At 38.7% G+C, this 19,994-nt stretch overlaps 2 protein-coding genes across 2 annotated transcripts in view; one reads left to right on the top strand and one right to left on the bottom strand.

The window, feature by feature from the left end:
* Nucleotides 1–12,038, top strand: part of tmie (transmembrane inner ear) — a 28,748-nt gene extending 16,710 nt beyond the window's left edge. Inside the window, exon 4 of the mRNA XM_026207009.1 lies at nucleotides 11,722–12,038. Coding sequence (XP_026062794.1) covers nucleotides 11,722–12,038 — 317 coding nt within the window. The remainder of the gene's footprint in view (nucleotides 1–11,721) is intronic.
* A 146-nt stretch (nucleotides 12,039–12,184) lies between these two features.
* The window catches only part of pth1r (parathyroid hormone 1 receptor), a 75,975-nt gene continuing 68,165 nt past the window's right edge, over nucleotides 12,185–19,994 (bottom strand). Inside the window, exons 7-13 of the mRNA XM_026207008.1 lie at nucleotides 18,157–18,310; nucleotides 17,474–17,534; nucleotides 17,154–17,220; nucleotides 16,776–16,870; nucleotides 15,909–16,050; nucleotides 15,770–15,811; nucleotides 12,185–14,813 (exon numbers count right to left, since the gene is read on the bottom strand). Coding sequence (XP_026062793.1) covers nucleotides 14,460–14,813; nucleotides 15,770–15,811; nucleotides 15,909–16,050; nucleotides 16,776–16,870; nucleotides 17,154–17,220; nucleotides 17,474–17,534; nucleotides 18,157–18,310 — 915 coding nt within the window. The 3' untranslated portion in view covers nucleotides 12,185–14,459. The remainder of the gene's footprint in view (nucleotides 14,814–15,769; nucleotides 15,812–15,908; nucleotides 16,051–16,775; nucleotides 16,871–17,153; nucleotides 17,221–17,473; nucleotides 17,535–18,156; nucleotides 18,311–19,994) is intronic.

The following is a 19,994-nucleotide window of genomic DNA, read 5'->3' as shown; positions in this document are numbered from 1 at the left end:
TGGTTCTTGCCTAAAAAGACAGGTTTATGATGTTTGTAGTTAATAGATTTGGCTGCTTTTAGCCTTACCCTGGAGTTGGTTCACCCTCCACCTATGGGTGGGTTTTTGTTAAATGTGAGCCAAAGTCATCACAATTAAAATAACTAAAGACTTAAACTACTTTCAGTCTGTGTGCATTGGATTGATTTTATACACAAGTTTCACAATTTGAGTTGAATTACTGAAATAAATGAACTTTTCCATGACATTATAATTTATTGAGATGCACCTTTAAATACTTATAAACAGGCAACATGCTAATAATATGCATGTTAATAAGAAACTTAGTTAGAATTGGTCTCTTAACTTAACTGTTACTATTCTGTGTCTATCTATGCCTTTTTTTCCTGAATAAATAATTTACCTCTATCTACTGTATATTTCTGACAAAGTTGGTTTATAGTGAGTATTAAAGTCTCCTATTTAAAAATAAATAAATAAATAAATACACAGTTATGGTTATTGAGATGTTCAGCTGTATGGCTCTACACTGTGTGTATCATGAGAGCTCTGAATGATCTGTGGAAAATTTTCCTTAAATTTGTATGTGCATATTATTATATGCATATTCTGTATTTCTGGTGACTGAACCAGAAATGACAATCATTCATGAATTAATCATTCTTGTAATTCGGTTCTTTCTTTCCAGTGAATTGGCTAAACATATTGCAAAACAGGATTATCTGAGGTGGTTCAGTGAGTAAAACTAATTGTGAACCAGCACTGTGGATATTTTACAAACTATTAAAAACTATGCTGCTGTAGATGTCAATAAGTTATTTTGTAACCCCCTTTTTCCCCCAATGTTAACATGCACTAGATGTACGTCTTTAACCGTTTTGTTGCTTTTTGTCTTTTTTAAGTGGATGAAAATTTTCTGATCAGACGCCAAACATTCTTTACATAAATGTGCATATGTGAATGCTTGGCTAATGCAATGCAACAAGTTTTATTTTCTTAGTACATACAGTATTATTTAATATACTACAATAGCTAGCTATAAACTTGTCAACAGTTTAATATTTTCATCATGCTTATTCAACTTCTCTGCCAAGAGAAAATGCTAATACTCTCTACAGTCCTTTGTTGAGTCCTTTGTTGAATGCAACATAAATGTACAAAAATTAACTTGTGCTGTTATGAATTATAAAGTTCTAAGTGCTAAAAGCCTATATATATATATATATATATATATATATATATATATATATATATATATATATATATATATATATATAATGTACGTATGTGCTAAAAAAAATATGTTGTGAGTTTTTAGGATACTTAACTACAGACTTGGAAATCCACAAAACTTCAAATGGGGTCTTTCACATCTGAAGAAAAAATAAAATAAAAGCCCTCCTCAAGCATTGCACACATTTTTTGCATTGGTCCACTGTGGTGCTGTCACATTATGGATCGCCTTTCAAAAATAATAATATTTGTAGCCTCATTATTTCAACAGGATCATAGTTGATAAAGCATTCTTTGACAGACTGTAAATACACAAGAATTTTTAACAGCGCAACAGGTCTCCAAAAACTGCAATATGCATGAGATGGAACTCAACATTGACGTTCCATGTGCGCACATGAATGAGGTGTGGAGAACTGTACGCACACACAGTGCCAAGGATAACGCAGTATGCTTGAAACAAACAGACCCACTGAGCCTCACACTTACCCACACGAACCCTGACTTAATTATATTCATCATTAAAGCTAAAGACATTCTAATGGAACTCTCCCAGATACCACGGAGACCATTTAGCACAGGAAGAGCACCTCATCAGGCGCCATACGAATGCCTGCTCCTTATGTTCACGGATGGAATACATCACACACTTGTGGCTTGGTACTGTGGACACGTGCATTTTTCACAGGCAGCTATGTAAATAATGTCAGTGGGTTTCCACTGCGGCTACATCTGGATTAATTAGGTCACCCATAAAAAATGTGATTTGAATATCATTCAGAGAGGAGTGTCCTGATTGTGCGGTTTGTGTTCAGAGTATGCCTTAGTGCTTATAATGCACAAGGGTATATGTGTGATCAAAACTTCCATTTACACTCTTCACAGTTGTTTGTTTGTAAAAATCCAAACAACAACAACAGCAAACACATATTTACCGTTAATTAAATTTGTTGCTTGATAGTAAGTAAAGTAGTTGTAGCTGTTTTTAAGTAATGTAGAGTTATGTAAATATGGTCATGCAGAATAAGGCATTAATGTGTGCTAATAAACAGCCAATATGCTTGTTATATTCATGCTTATAAGCACCTAGTTAATAGAGAATAGTGTTCGCTAATCTAAAGTGTATTCACAGAGCATAATGAAAAAAGCCGCTCCTAATGCAAAAAAATTGGAGAAACTCTTAGGGTTTCATCACTCTTAATTTTACACCGCATGCATTTTTCATCTAAGAGTAATTCACAAAAAATTACATTTTTTAAATTTGGTTTAAATATATCCTCTAATTCGTTCAGTTGATTAGGGACAATAGAATTAGCCTTGATTATATTCTATTTCCCTTAAACGTGCACGCAGACACTGCCTGTCTCCCTGTGTCTCCCTGCCTGGTTGGTCTCGTGCCCTTGTTTTGTCTGGTCCTGTCTAGTTCCCTGTTCTTGTCTCGTTTCTTGTTTTAGTAATTTATTTGTTTTTGCCTTTTTGTAAATTTATTTAGTTTTTCTAGTCCTGTTTCTTGGTTTTGTTTGCTATTCTCTAAGTTGGTTAAATTGGTAATAATTCCTTGCTTATTGTGTTTTTGTGGAGCTTTGTCCTGTCTAGTCTTATGTTAGAGTTCCTGACCTGTCCCTGTGCGTCCTGCCGTGGTTCTACCCACCTGGTACTTGGTCTGCTTCAAAGGCAGTGGACTACAAGTGTCTGAGCTCTGCTCTATGGTGCCTTGTGTGGTCTTCTCCATCAGCCTGGTCTTGCACCCCCTCTGTTGCCAAAGTATTCTGCCAGTTGTTTTCTGAAGCTGTCCCAGTGGCCTTCCCTAGCTGTGTCTTTTTACCGTGTTCCAGTTGTGGTATCTCTTGTGCCCTTCACTACCCTCTTGTATCAGTCTGTTGTCAAACCCTTATTACCTCACACTGCAATTGGGTCCTCCTTCCTAGATCCCTGACAGTTTCACTTGATTATACATTTAGTCAGAAATTATGGTTTGGAAAAAGTCTAACTAGTAAAATGTGTACAAGTTATGTGTAAACTAGTAAGTATAGTATATAAATAAATAAAAAGAGACTTACACATGTTTATGATCTCTGCTGGATTAATCGCTTCATTCTTTTTTTTCTGAGGAAATCCAAAACTCAAACCCTGAGGTAATCCTCAGCGCATCTTCTTGAGGTGAATTATATCTTATTCCTCTCAGCGCAAAGCAAACTGTAAAAAGAACAGTCTCGCTGCTTTGTTTTTCTGTGTGGACGTTTACAAGCTGTGAGCTTCACGTGGAACATTATAATCTCAATAGCGCGTTCAGCATGTGGGCATGGTTGCATTAGATATAATGGACATGAAAAACATCAAATTGTTTTCATATGGATTACTTTATCACAGAATATTTGTTTTCGGTACCACTGTTCAGTTTAAAAGTAAACATGTCAAGCTTTCTATAGATATATCTCTCATGTCTCTTCGTTGAGTATTCATGGAGTTACAGTTTTTACATTTTAATGACGAGTTTCTAAATGAAGATCAGCGCAGACCAAGGTTGCAGACAGTGCACCTTGTTTGTTATCTTTATTTTATAAATGCACAAAGTTTTGTTGTTATTATGTCTGTATAAAAATAAAAGTAGACCCTTTACAGATTTAATTGATGTATTGCTCTTATCTGTAAGAAAGTGTAATTTAAGTTATTTTCAGGGTTATCAGAAGAAGATGCCTCAACACGCATATCCGCCGGAATCGACTCCAGAGGCTTAAAGAACATCTTGGTTACATAAAAAACCCTCATTCCATGATGGAAGGAATGGAGATGTTATGTCGATGATTATGTTAAAACTAAGGTGAGGGTACCCTCCGGTGTCCATCGGAGAGAGCCACAGAGGTCTTATTCATGACAGAGCCTGTGAAGGGCTCCAGATGCGAGGGGCAGTCCGACGGCACGGCCTTCCACGGGGGCGAGTTGCGGGTTGAGTTGGATGAGCTTGATGAAACTCAAGAGTGAGTGTGGGATCCAGGATATCATGGGCGTTCACCCAGGACCTTTCCTCTGGGCCATATCCTTCCCAGTCGACCAGATACTGCAGCACAATGCATCGGGAATTCAGAATCTCTCTGACCGGGTACACCTCTTCGCCATCCACGGTTAGGCAGAAGCACTTGGACACCAGCTGGATTGAAACTGTGATCCCGAGGTGTCCTGAGCTTGGGGAATTGTGTACCAGATGCAAAACCCGTTGTCGAAGATCAGCTGGCATGTAAGTTTGATCATTGGGGCAGTTTGGCAGTGGTTGATCGTTGACCTGAGGTTCAGTGATCTTGGTGATAATGTCCCATTGAACTGGTGCAACAATCAGAGTTGGCGTGATAATGGCTTTGTCGCTGCTTCTCAGAGAAGGTGACGAGTCATGCAATCGGGATAATTCATCCACTTTACAGTTCATGTACCCTGGTTGGTAGATGACTTTAAAGTTGAAGCATGAAAAGAATAGTGACCATCAGGCTTGCCTTGGATTAAGTCGTTTGGAAGAGTGAATATATTCCAGGTTGAGGTGATCGGTGAGTACCAGTAAAGGAACTTTAGTGCCCTCTAGCCAATACCTCCATTCCTCAAAGGCCGCCTTCATTACCAGCAACTCTCGATAACCCACGTCATAGTTTCTTTCGACTGCTTTCAGTTTACGTGAATAATAGGCACAGGGGAATAGCTTGGGAGGATTGCCCTGACATTGTTACAGGATGGCTCCGATCCCAAAATGGATAAAGCGCCTGTAGAAATTGGCAAAGCCCAGAAACCATTGCAGTTCCTTTACAGTCTTTGGTTGTGGCCAGTTTTAAACTGCCTGAACCTTGTTATCATCCATGGCGGCCCCCTCAGCACTGATGATGTAGCCCAGGAAGGACACTTTTGTCTGATGGAACTCACATTTCTCCCTTTTTGCATACAGCCAGTGCTCCATTTGACGTTGCAGGACTGCTCAAACATCTTGAACATGCGTTTCTAGGGAATCATACCTAGGGGTATGGACAGACAGACGAGGTGTGAGAAACGGAGATGGAAGGATGACGAGAGACAGAGACTAGAGAGGGAAAGAGAGGAGAAAAAAGAAAAAATATATATATTGTTCAGGTTCCCAGACACACTCCCACTCTGCCCCCCACCAGCTGGGTAAATTCTGCGGTGCCTGGCATTGGCACTGGATAACCCTCAACTCACTCCAGCCCACCGTCTTGAGTGTCCATGGTGGCAGACTGCTCCACCATGCTCAATGGCACCTCAGATTCTTCGCGAGCATGTCCCTCCTTTCTCCCGAGTCTCGGCACCAATGTAACACTGTAATGTTCGTAGTCTTGGAAAAAAGGAGGCGGGAACCGGAAAACATTTAAATAAAAGTTTAATAACAAAATAAACACAAACAGCATGACAGCCTCTCATGGGTGACTGTTGCGCATAAATAGAACCAAAACACAAAATAAAATCCAGGCCTGGTCCTCGTCCAACACTGGTGACACTCTTCCTTTTATCTTTCTGGAGCTCCTTCGTGGGACTCGAGACCGGTGTGTGGCGCAGGTGTCGCCCATTCTCATTAACTCCACCGGCCTTGCGCCATTCTCGTCACATTAACTATATCCAATTAAATTATTATTATTTTTATTATTATTATTAATTTGATATAATCATCATTACATCATCCGAAAACTTCAGACTACTTCATAACTGTGGAGTTTTTGAAAGTCAACACTGTTTGGGTTTGTGTTTGCATTTAGAATGAAAACAAAAATGTAATATTTCAGTAGTATAAACCTTTACGAAAGGAAAATATATTTACCAATATATTTCTTAAAATATATTGTGATATATTGTAATATTATTTTCCCTTTTTATTTTCTAATATTTTATATATTTGAATACATTTAATAATATATTGATGATACATATATTATATAATATATTGCAAAATATACACATGATTGCCGCTTTCAATATATTGCAATATATTGGAAAAAATAAATATATATAAGAATATATGCCTAATATATTACATGATATTTTCCAATATACTGCAATATATTTTTCTTTCATAAGGGAATGTTTGTTTTAGTTGGTGTTTCTCACTTGTCAGGCTTGTTCTTGGTATCTAAGCAGTAGATGGTTGTCACAAAACTTCATCAATATCAGTTTGAAAACATCTAAGCTTGCAGGAGTGTTTGCAAAAGTATTTCATTATCCATGTTTACCTTCCACACTTTTAATGAATTACCCAGAGCATGACCGGTTTCAGGCCCAGAACCGCATTAAGAACTAAGGAGCAGAGACAAAGAGTCGTCTCGGTAATTCTACAAGACCGGCCTCACTCACACTCCATACTAACCCTGAGATTCAATCTCAAACCTTTCAGCTCCAAGGCCAAATCATTAACCTCACGGATGTCTGCCCCACGCAGGTTAGATGTTATTTCATAGTAAATGGAAGATATAGGAGCCATGGAATCCATTTAGGTTGTGCAAAATGTTTACAACAGAAAACCTGTGGTTGCATGAAAATGTGTTAAGAGTAAGCATGTAAGAACCATTATTATATTGTTGGACACCTGCACTTTTTTTTACTAAAATGTTTTCCCAAATCATTTATATGCCCTTTGGTAAGTAAAGTATAAAATAATAAATTGTGAATGTTCAGCAAAACTTGCAGTAAAGTGAACATCCTTACCTATGAATATTAGTCAAATGTATATTTGAAATGTATATATGAACTATATCGACAATTGGTTGATTTTAGCTCAATCAGAGCAGATGGTGGCCCAATTGGTTGATTTTAGCTCAATCAGAGCAGAAGGTGGCCCATATGGGGGAGCTGGGTTTGAGACTGAACTCCAAGAAGAGTGTACTTTCTCCAGTTCAGAGAACCACCTATCTAGGCATAGTGTGGGATTCGACCACGATGCAGGCACGTCTGTCTCCTGCTTGGATCGAGTCAATCCTTACCTCAGTGGTGGCTCAAGACCAAGGGACTTTCCCCGAGGGGGAATCCATTATGAACTATCAAGGTCACGCGGCGATGCCTTCGTGCCTTAGACATATGGAAGAAACCTTGGTTCTTGAATCAGGGCCTGGTGCTGGGAGCTCTTGGTCGTAGTGTAATGCTAGCGACAAACGTGTCCCTCACTGGTTGGGGTGCGGTCATGAGTGGGCACCCTGCCCGTGGTCTGTGGAGTGGTCGCCATCTGACATGGCACATCAATTGTCTAGAAATGCTAGCAATGTATTGAGCATTGAGATATTTCCTCCCAGACCTGAAAGGCTGTCATGTGTTGGTGTGCACCGACAACACATCGGTGGTCTCTTATATCAATCATCAGGTGCTTCCTCCAGCTCTTCCGGGGGAACCCCGACGCGTTCCCAGGCCAGCAAGGAGACTTAGTCCCTCCAGCGTGTCCTAGGTCTTCCCCGGGGGCCTCCTCCCAGTGGGACATGCCTGGAACACCTCCCTGGAAAGGGCGTCCAGGAGGCATCCAAAATAGATGCCCGAGCCACCTCAGCTGGCTCCTCTCGATGTGGAGGAGCAACGGCTCTACTCTGAGCTCCTCCCGAGTGACCGAGCTTCTCACCCTATCTCTAAGGGAGCGCCCAGCCACCCTACGGAGAAAGCTCATTTCGGCCACCTGTATCCAGGATCTTGTCCTTTCCGTCATGACCCACAGCTCATGACCATAGGTGAGAGTAGGAAAGTAGATTGACTGGTAAATCGAGAGCTTTGCCTTACAGCTCAGCTCCTTCTTCACCATGACAGACTGGTACAGCGACCACATTACTGCAGAAGCTGCACCGATCCATCTGTCAATCTCAAGTGGGCAATCCACCCTTTTCCGACCGAGAACCATGGCCTCGGACTTTGAGGTGCTGATTCTCATCCCAGCTGCTTCACACTCAGCTGCAAACTGTACCAGTGCACGCTGAAGGTCCTGGTCTGAGGAGGCCAACACGACAACATCATCCGCAAAAAGCAGCGATGAAATCGTATAGTCCCCAAACCAGACACTCTCCGGCCCTTGGGTGCGCCTAGAAATTCTGTCCATAAAAATTCTGAACAGAACTGGTGACAAAGGGCAGCGCCATGCGATGTTGCAGAGGCATTTCAGCCAAGACAGCCCCACAACATCCAGAGACTTGAGGTACTCAGGGCGGATCTCATCCACCCCTGGTGCCTTGCCACCGAGGAGCTTTTTAACTACCTCGGTGACTTCAGCCCGGGTGATGGACGAGTCCTCCTCTGAGTCCCCATCCACTGCTTTCTCAATGGAAGACAAGTCGGTGGGATTGAGGAGATCCTCGAAGTATTCCTTCCACCGCCCGACGATATCCCCAGTTGAGGTCAACAGGTGCCCATCTCCACTGTAAAGAGTGTTGGTAGCACTGCTTCCCCCTCCTGAGTCGTCGAACGGTTTGCCAGAATCTCTTCGAGGCCAACCGATAGTCTTTCTCCATGGCCTCACTGAACTCCTCCCAGGCCCGATTTTTTGCCTCCACAACTACCCGGGCTGCAGTCTGCTTGGCCTGCCAGTATCTGTCAGCTTCTCCCGGAGTCCCACAAGCCATCCAGGCCCGATAGGACTCCTTCTTCAGGTTGATGACATCCCTTACTTCCGGTGTTCACCACCGGGTTTGGGGATTGCTACCTCAACAGGCACCGGAGACCTTACGGCCACAGCTCCAAGCAGCCGCAGAGACAATGGAGGTGGAGAACATGGTCCACTCGGACTCAATATCTCCAGACTCCCTCAGGATCTGGTCGAAGCTCTGCCGGAGGTGGGAGTTGAAAATCTCTCTGACAGGGGGCTCGGCCGAACTTCCCAACAGACCCTCACAGTATGTTTGGGTCTGCCGAGTCTGTCCAGCTTCCTCCCCCGCCATCGAATCCAACTCACCACCAGGCAGTGATCAGTTGACAGCTCCGCCCCTCTCTTCACCTGGGTGTCCAAGACATATGGCCGAAGGTCTGATGACATGACTACAAAGTCGATCATCAACCTCCGGCCTAGGGTGTCCCGTAGGCACAAACAACAGTGCCTATCCCCGACTCGAAGGTTCAGGGAAGCGACCCTCTCGTTCACTGGGGAGAATTCCAACACATGGTGGCTGAGCTGGGGGGCTATAAGCAAACCCACTCCAGCCCTCTGCCTCTCACCATGGGCAACTCCAGAGTGGTAGAGAGTCCAGCCTCTCTCAAGAAGTGTGGTTCCAGAGCCCAAGCTGTGCGTGGAGGTGAGCCCCTCGTCTTCCCCTTCCTTTGGGAGCCTAGGCTCACTCTACTTGGGGTGTGGCTGCCTCTAAGGCCTTTCTAGCAGGTGTGTCCCTCTTAGACATCTGCAACGCTGCGGGATGGTCCACGCCCTCCACATTTGCCAGATTTTACAATCTTGATATGCAAGCCGCTCCTGGCTCTTCTGTCCTCTTGCCTTAGCTGTGCTCCTCGGATAAACACTAGGCAGGGGCTTGCTAGTCTGGCAATGTTGGCACATCATTCCCCAAAGCATTAGAAGCAGCTCGTGTTCCTGAAGAGGAATGTCTCTGGGTTACAAATATAACCCTAGTTCCTCAAAGGAACGAGCCCTTTCGTACCAACCTCTTTCGTAACTTAGAGGCATTTTTTGGTTATGCCTAGATTACCTTCACTTCATTCAGGCCTGTTTCTTTTCTGTTGTTCCAATCATGATTTCCATGTCCATAAATGCCAAAACAAACTGAAGAAAGAAAACACCATCTTCTGGAACAAACACTCCAAACAGACCAGGGGTGAAAAGACTGCCCGTTCATTTTGAAACAGAACCCCTCTGTTATTCTTTAGGACTGAAAAGATGTACAGGTGTACAACATCAGTTGATTTATACAAATACACATAATACAGTACTTTTTCCACCACTGCCATTTCATTTTTTTAAAGACATTTTAGTTACTATTTTAAACAATTTAGCTGGAAACAAAGTTATAGTAATAACAAACTGGAAATCAGATTTAATTTTCATGAAAATAACAATGACAACAATTTAAAAAAAGGTCTTCTCCCCTAAATGTGGTGTAAATAATTAAGAATCATCAGGAATAAATTATGCAAATAACACTGTCTACAGAGATGTAATACTTTCCATTCCTTTCACTGCTTTTTCATGCTCAGATATGTTTTATCTTTTAAGACATGAACTGTAGGATTTATTGTTTTGTTCTGGGTGACTGTTGTGCTAATAGCTGCTGAATGAATGGAAAATTCCTGTCAACTGCAAATAACACAGTTTTCATATGCGATGACACGTCACATTGCATTTCTACACCTTCGTGACAGACAGAATGGACATTTTAAAAATGAATGTAAGCTTTCAAATTGCTGTTGCACTGTGTTTAGAAATACATTAACATTTGTTCACCTGAAGAAACTCTTTGAAGCCAACATGTTTAAATGTGATAAACTCCTGCATATAAACTGCATATTACAGTATTTCACTCATTTGTTGAGTTACTTTAGCTCAAGTTTTGGCATGCACATGCTTTTATTGTCTAACATGTGGATTCTATCATGTTTGGTCCAATTATAAATGCATGCTATTAAACATTACAAAAATATTATTCTTTTGAAAGCAGCATGTGTGTCTCACAGAGCTCGTACGCGTCCTGATATCAATCATCTGGTAAGAATGGCCCCTCGGAGCAGGAATGCGTTGGGATTGTGTGCATAGGGTGAACGTGCGGGAGGGAAAATATTACAGTTGGAACATTTCCCCATAAAAATGTTTGATGGAATTCAGAGCAGCCACAGAATGATTCACACAATCTCAAGCCTCTCAAACCAAATCTCTGTAAGCGAGAAAAGGCTTTGTTAAAATCTGAAAATGCACTTACGGAATCATCACACTTTTGTTATATAGATCAATGTTAGCAAATAGTATAAAGGCTAAAGAAAGCTAATTGTATGTTTTGGAAATGCTGTAAGTGCTATAAAATCATCCTTTTGTTGCTCTGGGTTTCACTTGTGTATTTCTGATAAGGCCAGAAACACAATCTATTTATGCACTTTAAAAGAAAAACATACCGTAGGTAAACCTCCTATTAAAAAAAAAATAATAACTCTTTTTTTAGCTAATTTATATTCAAAATAAAAATGGTAAACCTCTTTCAAGTTGTATCAGAAAAATGTGACTGGTGTACAATAGCGTAACATTGCTTCACTCGCAAGTTTACATTTAAGGACAATGAAGTGCAGTTCTCATCATTAACTATGACTTTTGTCTCATTGAACTCCTAATTTGCTGCTTTTTAGTAATTAGTAATGCAGTTGTTAAATGTAGATATGGGGTGGCTTAAAGGAAATTACTTAGTATTGTCAATATAATATGCATGCTAATAAGCAACTAGTTAATAGTGAGAACTTGTCGTTAAACTAAAGTGTTCCCATATTTCATGAGATATACCAGTACTGTTGAGAGAATCCTGATCTTTCTTTCTTTCTTCTTTGGGTTAGCGGCTAAGGCTGAGGAGAAGAAGGAGGAGGTGCCAACCGTTGCGGGCAAGGTTGATGCTGAGAAGGGAAAGAAGAAAGAAAAAGAAGGCAAAAAGGAAGGCAAGGGTGCAAAAGAAGGAAAAGAAGGGAAAGGAGAAGAGGAGGAAACCACAAAGAAGAAAGGAGAAAAGGGGGAGAAAGGAGCACCGAAGAAAGAGGTATCGGATGGAGGGAAAGGTAAAAAGGGAGGTGGAGAGAAAGGAGGAGAAAAAGGAGAAGAAAAAGGAGGGAAAGGAGGCGGAGCCAAGGGCGGTGCCAAGAAGCCTGTAAAGAAATGAACATTTAGTCACCTCAATGGTGTTTGCTAAACGTTCATTAGCCATTTTTTATTTTTTTTAAGAAAATTTATAAAAGCACATTTACTGCATATTTATTTTATTGTAAATTGTAAATATTGACAATAAATGATTATCTCTTAATTATACATTTTCATTTATTATTCACATGATACACGTTCACCACTAAAATATACAACATTGGTGTACATAGAAAAGTTAGTTTGCATTAATGTGACAAACAACATCGACAACAACAGAAATGCACATTTTTGCAGAAAGAATATACATTTTTTGGGTAAAATATTTTTTGTTGCAATGTGTCAAAAAGAGGACATGAAGAATGATGGGATGCAATAAAAATATGCACACGAGTAAAGCAGAGATATTCAAAGCAGTAAAATAAGGTCAATTTCTCGATCTGTCATGAATCCTCAATATCATTCAAGCAGTTATTTTCAAATCAATCCCTGTTAATATCTGAAACCAACAGTCTCAAATGTTATTGAGTAGAAAGGCATAAAAAGTGCAAAAATAGATGCCATTTTATAAATAATATGACTGAAAATAATAGATTACATTTAATGGTAAAACATGTTGTCATCTTAATCTGTCCTCAAATTCAAGTTCAGATGGTTGTTACGTAAAGAAAAGCAGAATGTATATATTTTATTAAAGTTTTTTTTGTTGAGTAATGGTTTGAATTCATTGAATAGCAAACACTAATTGCTTGAAATATGAAAAAAAAAAACTATTAGCATATAAAATCATAACCTGCATTACATTTCTGTCTTTCCATATCAGTATTACATTCTAAAACATATGCAGAAGGACGTTTAGCTCGTAACTGTGTGGACATTTTCATGTAATCTGTAAACACAATATTGACATATATACATGGAGTAACAAAAAGCAGCATTATATTACACATAACAGAGGATGAGCCTCTAAACCTACAATACTGACTTCAGTTTGTTCTTCCTTATGGCTTTAAAAAAATGATTTCCAGCTTCTCATTTACAGTAATGCATGAAACATTCTGATGAAACGGTTGAATGTAATGTGAGGCAGTGGAGTGAAGCATGAGCAGGTTTAATAAAAGCCTTTTCAGGATGGAGAGTAGATGTGGAAAATATGACCGTCATTCATTATACGATAATGAGGATAATGTATATGTATAGGGGTTTTCAGTGAACTGCTCTTATGATGCCTTTAATGGAGATTTCACAGTTCCCTGAAAACTCTCACAGTACAGAGCATAATGATGCTGTCCATTGATTTACACAGAATGAGAGGCGCATTTCATTCACTTGAAATATGTCATCTATAAAGGAAAGGAAAGGTATACTGGCTGCTACCAAAGGATATTTTGTAAAGCAGTATAATCATTTTCTGAAATGCATTAATTAAAACAACATTGGTATGAAAATATTTGAATCATTCCTGTTGAATGTGTTTTATAATGCAATAGTGCTGTTACTAAAGGGTTAAAGATGTGAATGCACACCTCACTTTAAAGATCTGCATAACTGCATAACTCATCCTGCACGGTCTGTGCTTCAGATATGAATGACGGCTCATATCACCTTGTTAATAAGAATTATTGCTCATGCATGATCAGACAATGTGATGATTTCCACTTTGGATGGAAACAATGGTGTTAGTGATCAAATGGAAACAGTATTATAAACTATGCTAAACTGAAATGGTTAAGGCAGCCAAAAACGATCCTGAAAATAAAAAACATGGACAGGATTTTTCTTTAATGCCTAGTATAGTATGTGTTGGTCCTTATAACAAAATTCTTGGACGTTTCACCACTGGCAACAATCACTTCATCATCACTGGCGATAATGCAAGCTTGTACTGTAGATTCTGAGGGAATTCACTCATGAAGAAAAAAGACAGTCTGGCAAGATTTGGCATGGATAAACAAGACACAGCCGCTCAAGACTTAAAGACATATAAATATGACATTCTACCAACACAGACCTGCTATCATAATACAAAGAGTGTCCCTACTGGCAGTCGCATCTGTAAGTAACATTATATTAGTGCTGATCAAAAACATCTTTCAAATATGAGTCTCTTATTTACAAATCACGGTCCACAGTGCCATATATTTCATATGACTTGACCCTGAAGCAAACTCACTGTTGCACAATGCGTTCACCACAATCTTTGAAGCCCAAATCTGTTCTCATTCTCCGACTGCTGCTGGTGAAGGTGGCCTGCTGCCTGTTGTAGCTTCCAGTCTTGTAAGAACATTGCGGCTCATTTAAAAGACACGGATCAGATCTGGTCCATTCGGTCCAACTGTACATCTTAGATGGTCTCACAACCCTAATTGTGAGGAAATCCTGAGAAACAAAGGACTCTCTAATCCTTTGACATTTTTCTTGGTCTTTATTAAGGTTTGTGAAGTCACATGACCGTTTCTCTTTCCTCCTCCACCACCGGGATGGTTTTTTCCACCTGGAAGCTCTTCGAAGGTTCTTCCTCTTGTGTATGGAGCTCGTGACCCGAGGACGGGATGGAGTTCTCAGAGACGGAGCCGTTCTTCACGTATCCCGGGAGGTTTCGGTGGCCGTTGAGGGAGACGGGCCCCAGGCGGGTGGTGAGGTGCAGGGCCAGAGGGCCCCGTGCGGTCACATTAGTGACACTGGTGTGAGACACCATGGGTCCATAGCTGTACGTGTTACTGCCACTCCGGGCTTTTCTCTTGAAGTCCAGAGCCAGCGTCCTCCGACTCCAGGACTTCTTGATTTCTGCTTGGACCTAAAGTGTGATAAGAATGAGAATATTTGTGACGCTGGATCACAAAACTAGCCATGAAGATTTATAAATAAATGAATAAGTAATATTCCCATTGATGTGTGGTTTGTTATGATAGGACATTATTTGACCGCGATACAACTATTTGAAAATCTGGAATCTGAGGGAGCAAAAAAATTTAAATACTGAGAAAATCATCTTTCAAAGTTGTTCAAATGAATTCTTAGCAATGCTTACTACTAATGAAAAATTAAGTTTTTATATATTTATGATAGGAAATTTATAAAATATCTTCATGGAACATGATCTTTACTTAATATCCTAATGATTTTTGGAATAAAAGAAAAATGGATAATTTTGATTCATACAGTGTATTGTTGTCTATTACAAATATACCCCAGAGACTTCAGACTGGTTTTGGTGTGTGAATAAAACAAGCAGCTGGGAAGTAACTGATTACTGTATTATGCAATCATATACTAAAAATAAAGTCCTAGTAATTAGATTCCATTTTAAAATACTCAGAATCAGATTACAGTTGCTTTTTATTGATTACATATTCACACAGTAGCAATAAATTCTCTATAATGTATTGCTTCTTCCTAATTCTTCTTTTTCACCTTTTAAATGTTCCTTTCTAAAATAGCCTGTCGCTTATACACATACAGCTGCAACAACTACTGATAAGAATATCGTTGGTTTTTGAATTATCAATCAGTAAATTGTTTCTGAAACCTTATATTGCAAATTGAGAATTTAATAGTAAGTGCTATAAATTTGTATGAAGTGCAATAACTAACAGAAAGCTAGAGTCCTAGGACTACGGTCATGCATCTGTAGTCTCCAGTATTGCAGGTTCATGCTGTTTAAAACCACTGAAACACAAACTGACCTGGTAGCCTTTAGAATGTACGTGTAAATAATTAATTATAAACAATTAAATAAAATGTAATTCTTACCTCTCCATTGCAGAAGCAATATATAATTGCAACGAAGAATCCCTGGTAAAAAGTGCATACAGTAATTATACAAGTAATAATCAAATATTTTGGTGTCTTTGTACAATTTTAGTTGTCTACATCTTTTTTGAAATATTACCTGGAATGAGTTAAAGAGCATTTCATAATGCATCTGGATTTGCCACGGCACCCCAGACACTTCTGTGTAGGGCATTGCCATGAACACAATGTAGTGAACCCCAAAGAGCGGCATGAGGACCAGCGTCGATTTTAACAGCTTTCTGTGGGATAAGACAAAAGAAAACAGAAAGATGAAGAACCAAAGGATTTGTTTGGGGTCAATAGGATTATTATTTATTTATTTATTTTATTAAGTGTTTGACACTTTTATTTAAGTAAGTAACATTAAACTGATTTAAACCAAGATTTATACATCAAATTTACATTTACATTACATTTAGTCATTTAGCAGACGCTTTTATCCAAAGTAACTTACAAAACAGGACAGTGAAAGCAATCAAAAAAAAAAAAAACCATAAAGAGCAATGATGTGTAAGTGCTATGACAAGTCTCAGTTAGCTTAAACACAGAACACGTAGCATGGGCTTTTAAATAATATAATAAATAAAAAGAAAACACATAGAATAGAAAATAAATAAATACACTCTTTACACACACACACACAATTGCATAATAAATGAACGACATAAAGGTTATTCTTCAGCGAATCTTGAGGGGGAAAAAAAGTTATGGTTTCCACTTCAGCAAATTACATTGATTTCTTAAGGATCATTTAACATTGATATCATTATTCACTTTTAAATATAAGACAATAAATAAAAAAAACTATATACAATAAATTAAATATATTATATTTTTAAAAATATTTTTGAACAGAAATCAGCTGTTTTAAATAGTAATATTACTACTCTATACTGTATTACATACTGTATTTTTGAACAAATAAAAGCAGCCATGATAAAAAATAAATAAATAAAATTCTTACCTATACTGTTGTCTGGTGTCACATCTTCCTGCGTTTGTTTCTCTAAGTTTCGTTGCCAAGACTCTTATTATATTCAGGAACAACAAAAAATTGACCTTTGGGGGGAAAAGTATATACACTAATTGAATAGATCATAATTGAGACATATAACTAACAGACACATTCACAATAAAATAACTGATAGACAAATTGATATAATATTTGCAATTTACTTGAGACACATGAGAGTTCAACAGAACTTTGTCAAATTTGTACACAGATGACAGAGTTTACACTTCTCATGATTTTAAAATATACAAACATTTTTCATAAATAGAATTATGCCTAAATAATGCTTACTTATGTATTTCTTTTTCATTTTTATTTATGGAAACTTACAACAATTGCTGTCAGAATAGGGATCTGCACTATCCATTTCAGGTTTCCTGCGCTTAAATCCCAGCACCTGTAGATCACAAACCAGATCAGTCACTTTCAGAAAGCTCAAACCAGACATCCTATTAATATGTAATAGATAGTATACAAAGATACTGTGTTTTATTTAGCGTCTAGAGTCTTTTGCAAAAGTCCTGCGCATGCATATATTATTTACCACATAGAGAATATTTGATTTGTTCCACAAGCTGAATTAATATTGCATTCCTGTTTAAATGTACACATGCTAATATTGGCAAACGATTTGAAACACAAACACTTACTCGGTGTCAGCAAGAGTGGCTCTCACGCTAGCCCAGATGGTCACAAACATCGCAGGAACACCTGTTTAATGAAACCTGTTTAGTAAAAGCTTTACTTTCAAACTGCTACTTACAGAAGAACCCTCAGGGCTTTTATTCTGTATAATCTTCTGTGATTACTGCAAGTAATTAAACTAATAAATCATTTTATTTCTTATTGAAAAGCATTTACATAAATCTGAAGTACTGTCCATGCAGAAAAAAGGTCTATAGTTGAGCCTTGGCTCTGCAACACTGGTATTAGCAACACAGAAGTGGCGTAGCTCCACAGCATCCACATTGTATGCGCTGTGCATGTCCAACTTTTCCGCACAGTGTGTACAATGCAGGAGCCGTGGAGTCCAAAGTATATCCACAAAAGCAGACACATTTGCTGCTGTCTCCAGTAGATATAGCACATGCCACTGTGCTGCTCTGGAAACAGTTAGCAATACCTCAAAACGACTGTTGCTGTTCTTCAAGAGTAAGATGAAAAATCTGTTTGTTACACAAATTGATAGCCCAGTTGATAACCTATTTCAAATTAACTGGGGAAGACGTCCGGAGAAAGCATGAATGAAATCTTTTGGATGATTAGACAGAATAGTTATGCCCTAGTGCGGTGTATTGGACATGAGTCTACATGAAGAAGATTGTGTACTCACCCCAGCCAATCAGAGTAAAGCCCCAAAGGTACTTCCTGTCTGAGAAGAAGGTCATGAAGATAAGGCTGTGCAGGTACAGGCCTTCCACCAGAATCCAGTAATAATTAGTCGCCAAGAAGTACAAGAAGAGAGTCACAGCCATCTTACAGCCAATCTTGAAGGATGAAGTAAAATCGATTCAGCACATATTGATTAAAAGCATGTGTTCCTGTTTCACCTTCATTTGGGTTTGAGATACAAGCTACGTGTAACTCGACTCCTTTAAAAGTTAAAGGCACAGTTACTAGTGAAGGATAATTTAAAACAAGTTTTGAAAGATAATGTGAGGGGTTACCTATGAGATGAGGAAATGAAATGTGGTGTTATGGGAAACTACCTTTCTCCAAAAATCCTGCAGCCTTATTGAATCACACCAGTGTCATGGACTGGCCAGTGGTATTCAAGCAAGCACCAAATCCTCAGAATTGACTGCTCTACTGATAGTTAAAGTACAATAATAGCCAGTGAATGCAATGTTTAATTCCCTCATATCTGGGAATTGGAGCTACTAGAATAACCACAGATATTCTCTTCTGAATTTGGTTCATTGCATCGATGGCTTATCATGGGGAACAGTGTCCAATCATGCTGCAATCATGCTGCATCTAATATATTTTGTCTATATATATATATATATATATATATATATATATATATATATATATATATATATATATATATATATATATATATTATTACTGATAAATTTGCTAAATAAGACCCTTATTCCTCACCTGGGACTGTGTAGTAGAGTCCTGCACGGGTTCGGGTACCCGACGGGTGAAAAATATCCAACTGTGTCAGATACGGGTGCGGGTCGGGTCGGACACAGGGAAACACGGCTCTAAACACGGGTTCAAAACAGTCACGTGCAAACGTAAAAATAGGCCTATGTTCCACTTTTAAAAAAACGCAAACGGCTGCATGAGTCATAGTTAACAGACGTTAAGATCAGCCAGCTGTTTTTTTCCCGTTATTTTTGTTTTCCGTTCATATATATATATAGAATCTAAAATTAAAATGTTTGATTTAAGCCTATTTTAAAATTTGTGTCATAAAATTATATTGCGCATAATGCGATCGTTATAAAGGTGTTTAAACAACAATACACTTCCACTTGCATGTATTTGACAAAATAACAGATATTTCATTCCATAGCTAACACATTTGTGAATATGAGCCTAATCTAGGCTATCCAGGGTTGTTGTTTTTTTGACTTTGTGCAGCTCATTTACATGTGCGCTCTGGCGCAGATCCGCCTCTCGCGATGCTCAGCTGTGAAGGATTAATAAATGGATGCGTTCCACTTGAAGCACAACCTCAGACGGTGGTATGATTCGCTCTTTTGTTGTTCTGTTTTCTTTCAGGATCAAAAATACAACAAATGAAAGCGTTTATCTGTATTTCCGACTGATGAAAACTATGCATATACATTCATAAATCAGTCAATTTTGTATTTTATTATGAGATATTTTATTCTAATGTGATCAGTGACTGATGGACCAAAGAGCACGTATTTCGACATTTGCAGTAAAAAAGTGAAATATAAATTCTCAGAAAATGCATTTAATACCTATTGAAACGTCTGTTTATATAGCCTACTCCATTAATAAAGGAGTCCAGACATTGGAAAATATCAGTCCACATGCGTTTTATATTTAACATGAGGGAAATACACATGCATGCATGCGTGATACAGAAAAATATTTAAATTTTAGGTAGCAAAATATTTTTTAGTAATTCTGTCAATTACACTAAGGTTATTTCATTGTCTGCTATATATATTTGCTTCTTATTTA

This window comes from Carassius auratus, chromosome 27 (assembly GCF_003368295.1).
Source record: "Carassius auratus strain Wakin chromosome 27, ASM336829v1, whole genome shotgun sequence".
Lineage (NCBI taxonomy): Eukaryota > Metazoa > Chordata > Actinopteri > Cypriniformes > Cyprinidae > Carassius > Carassius auratus.
The sequence above is the reverse complement of the archived record's forward strand: the minus strand, read 5'-3'. Positions and strand labels throughout refer to the sequence as shown.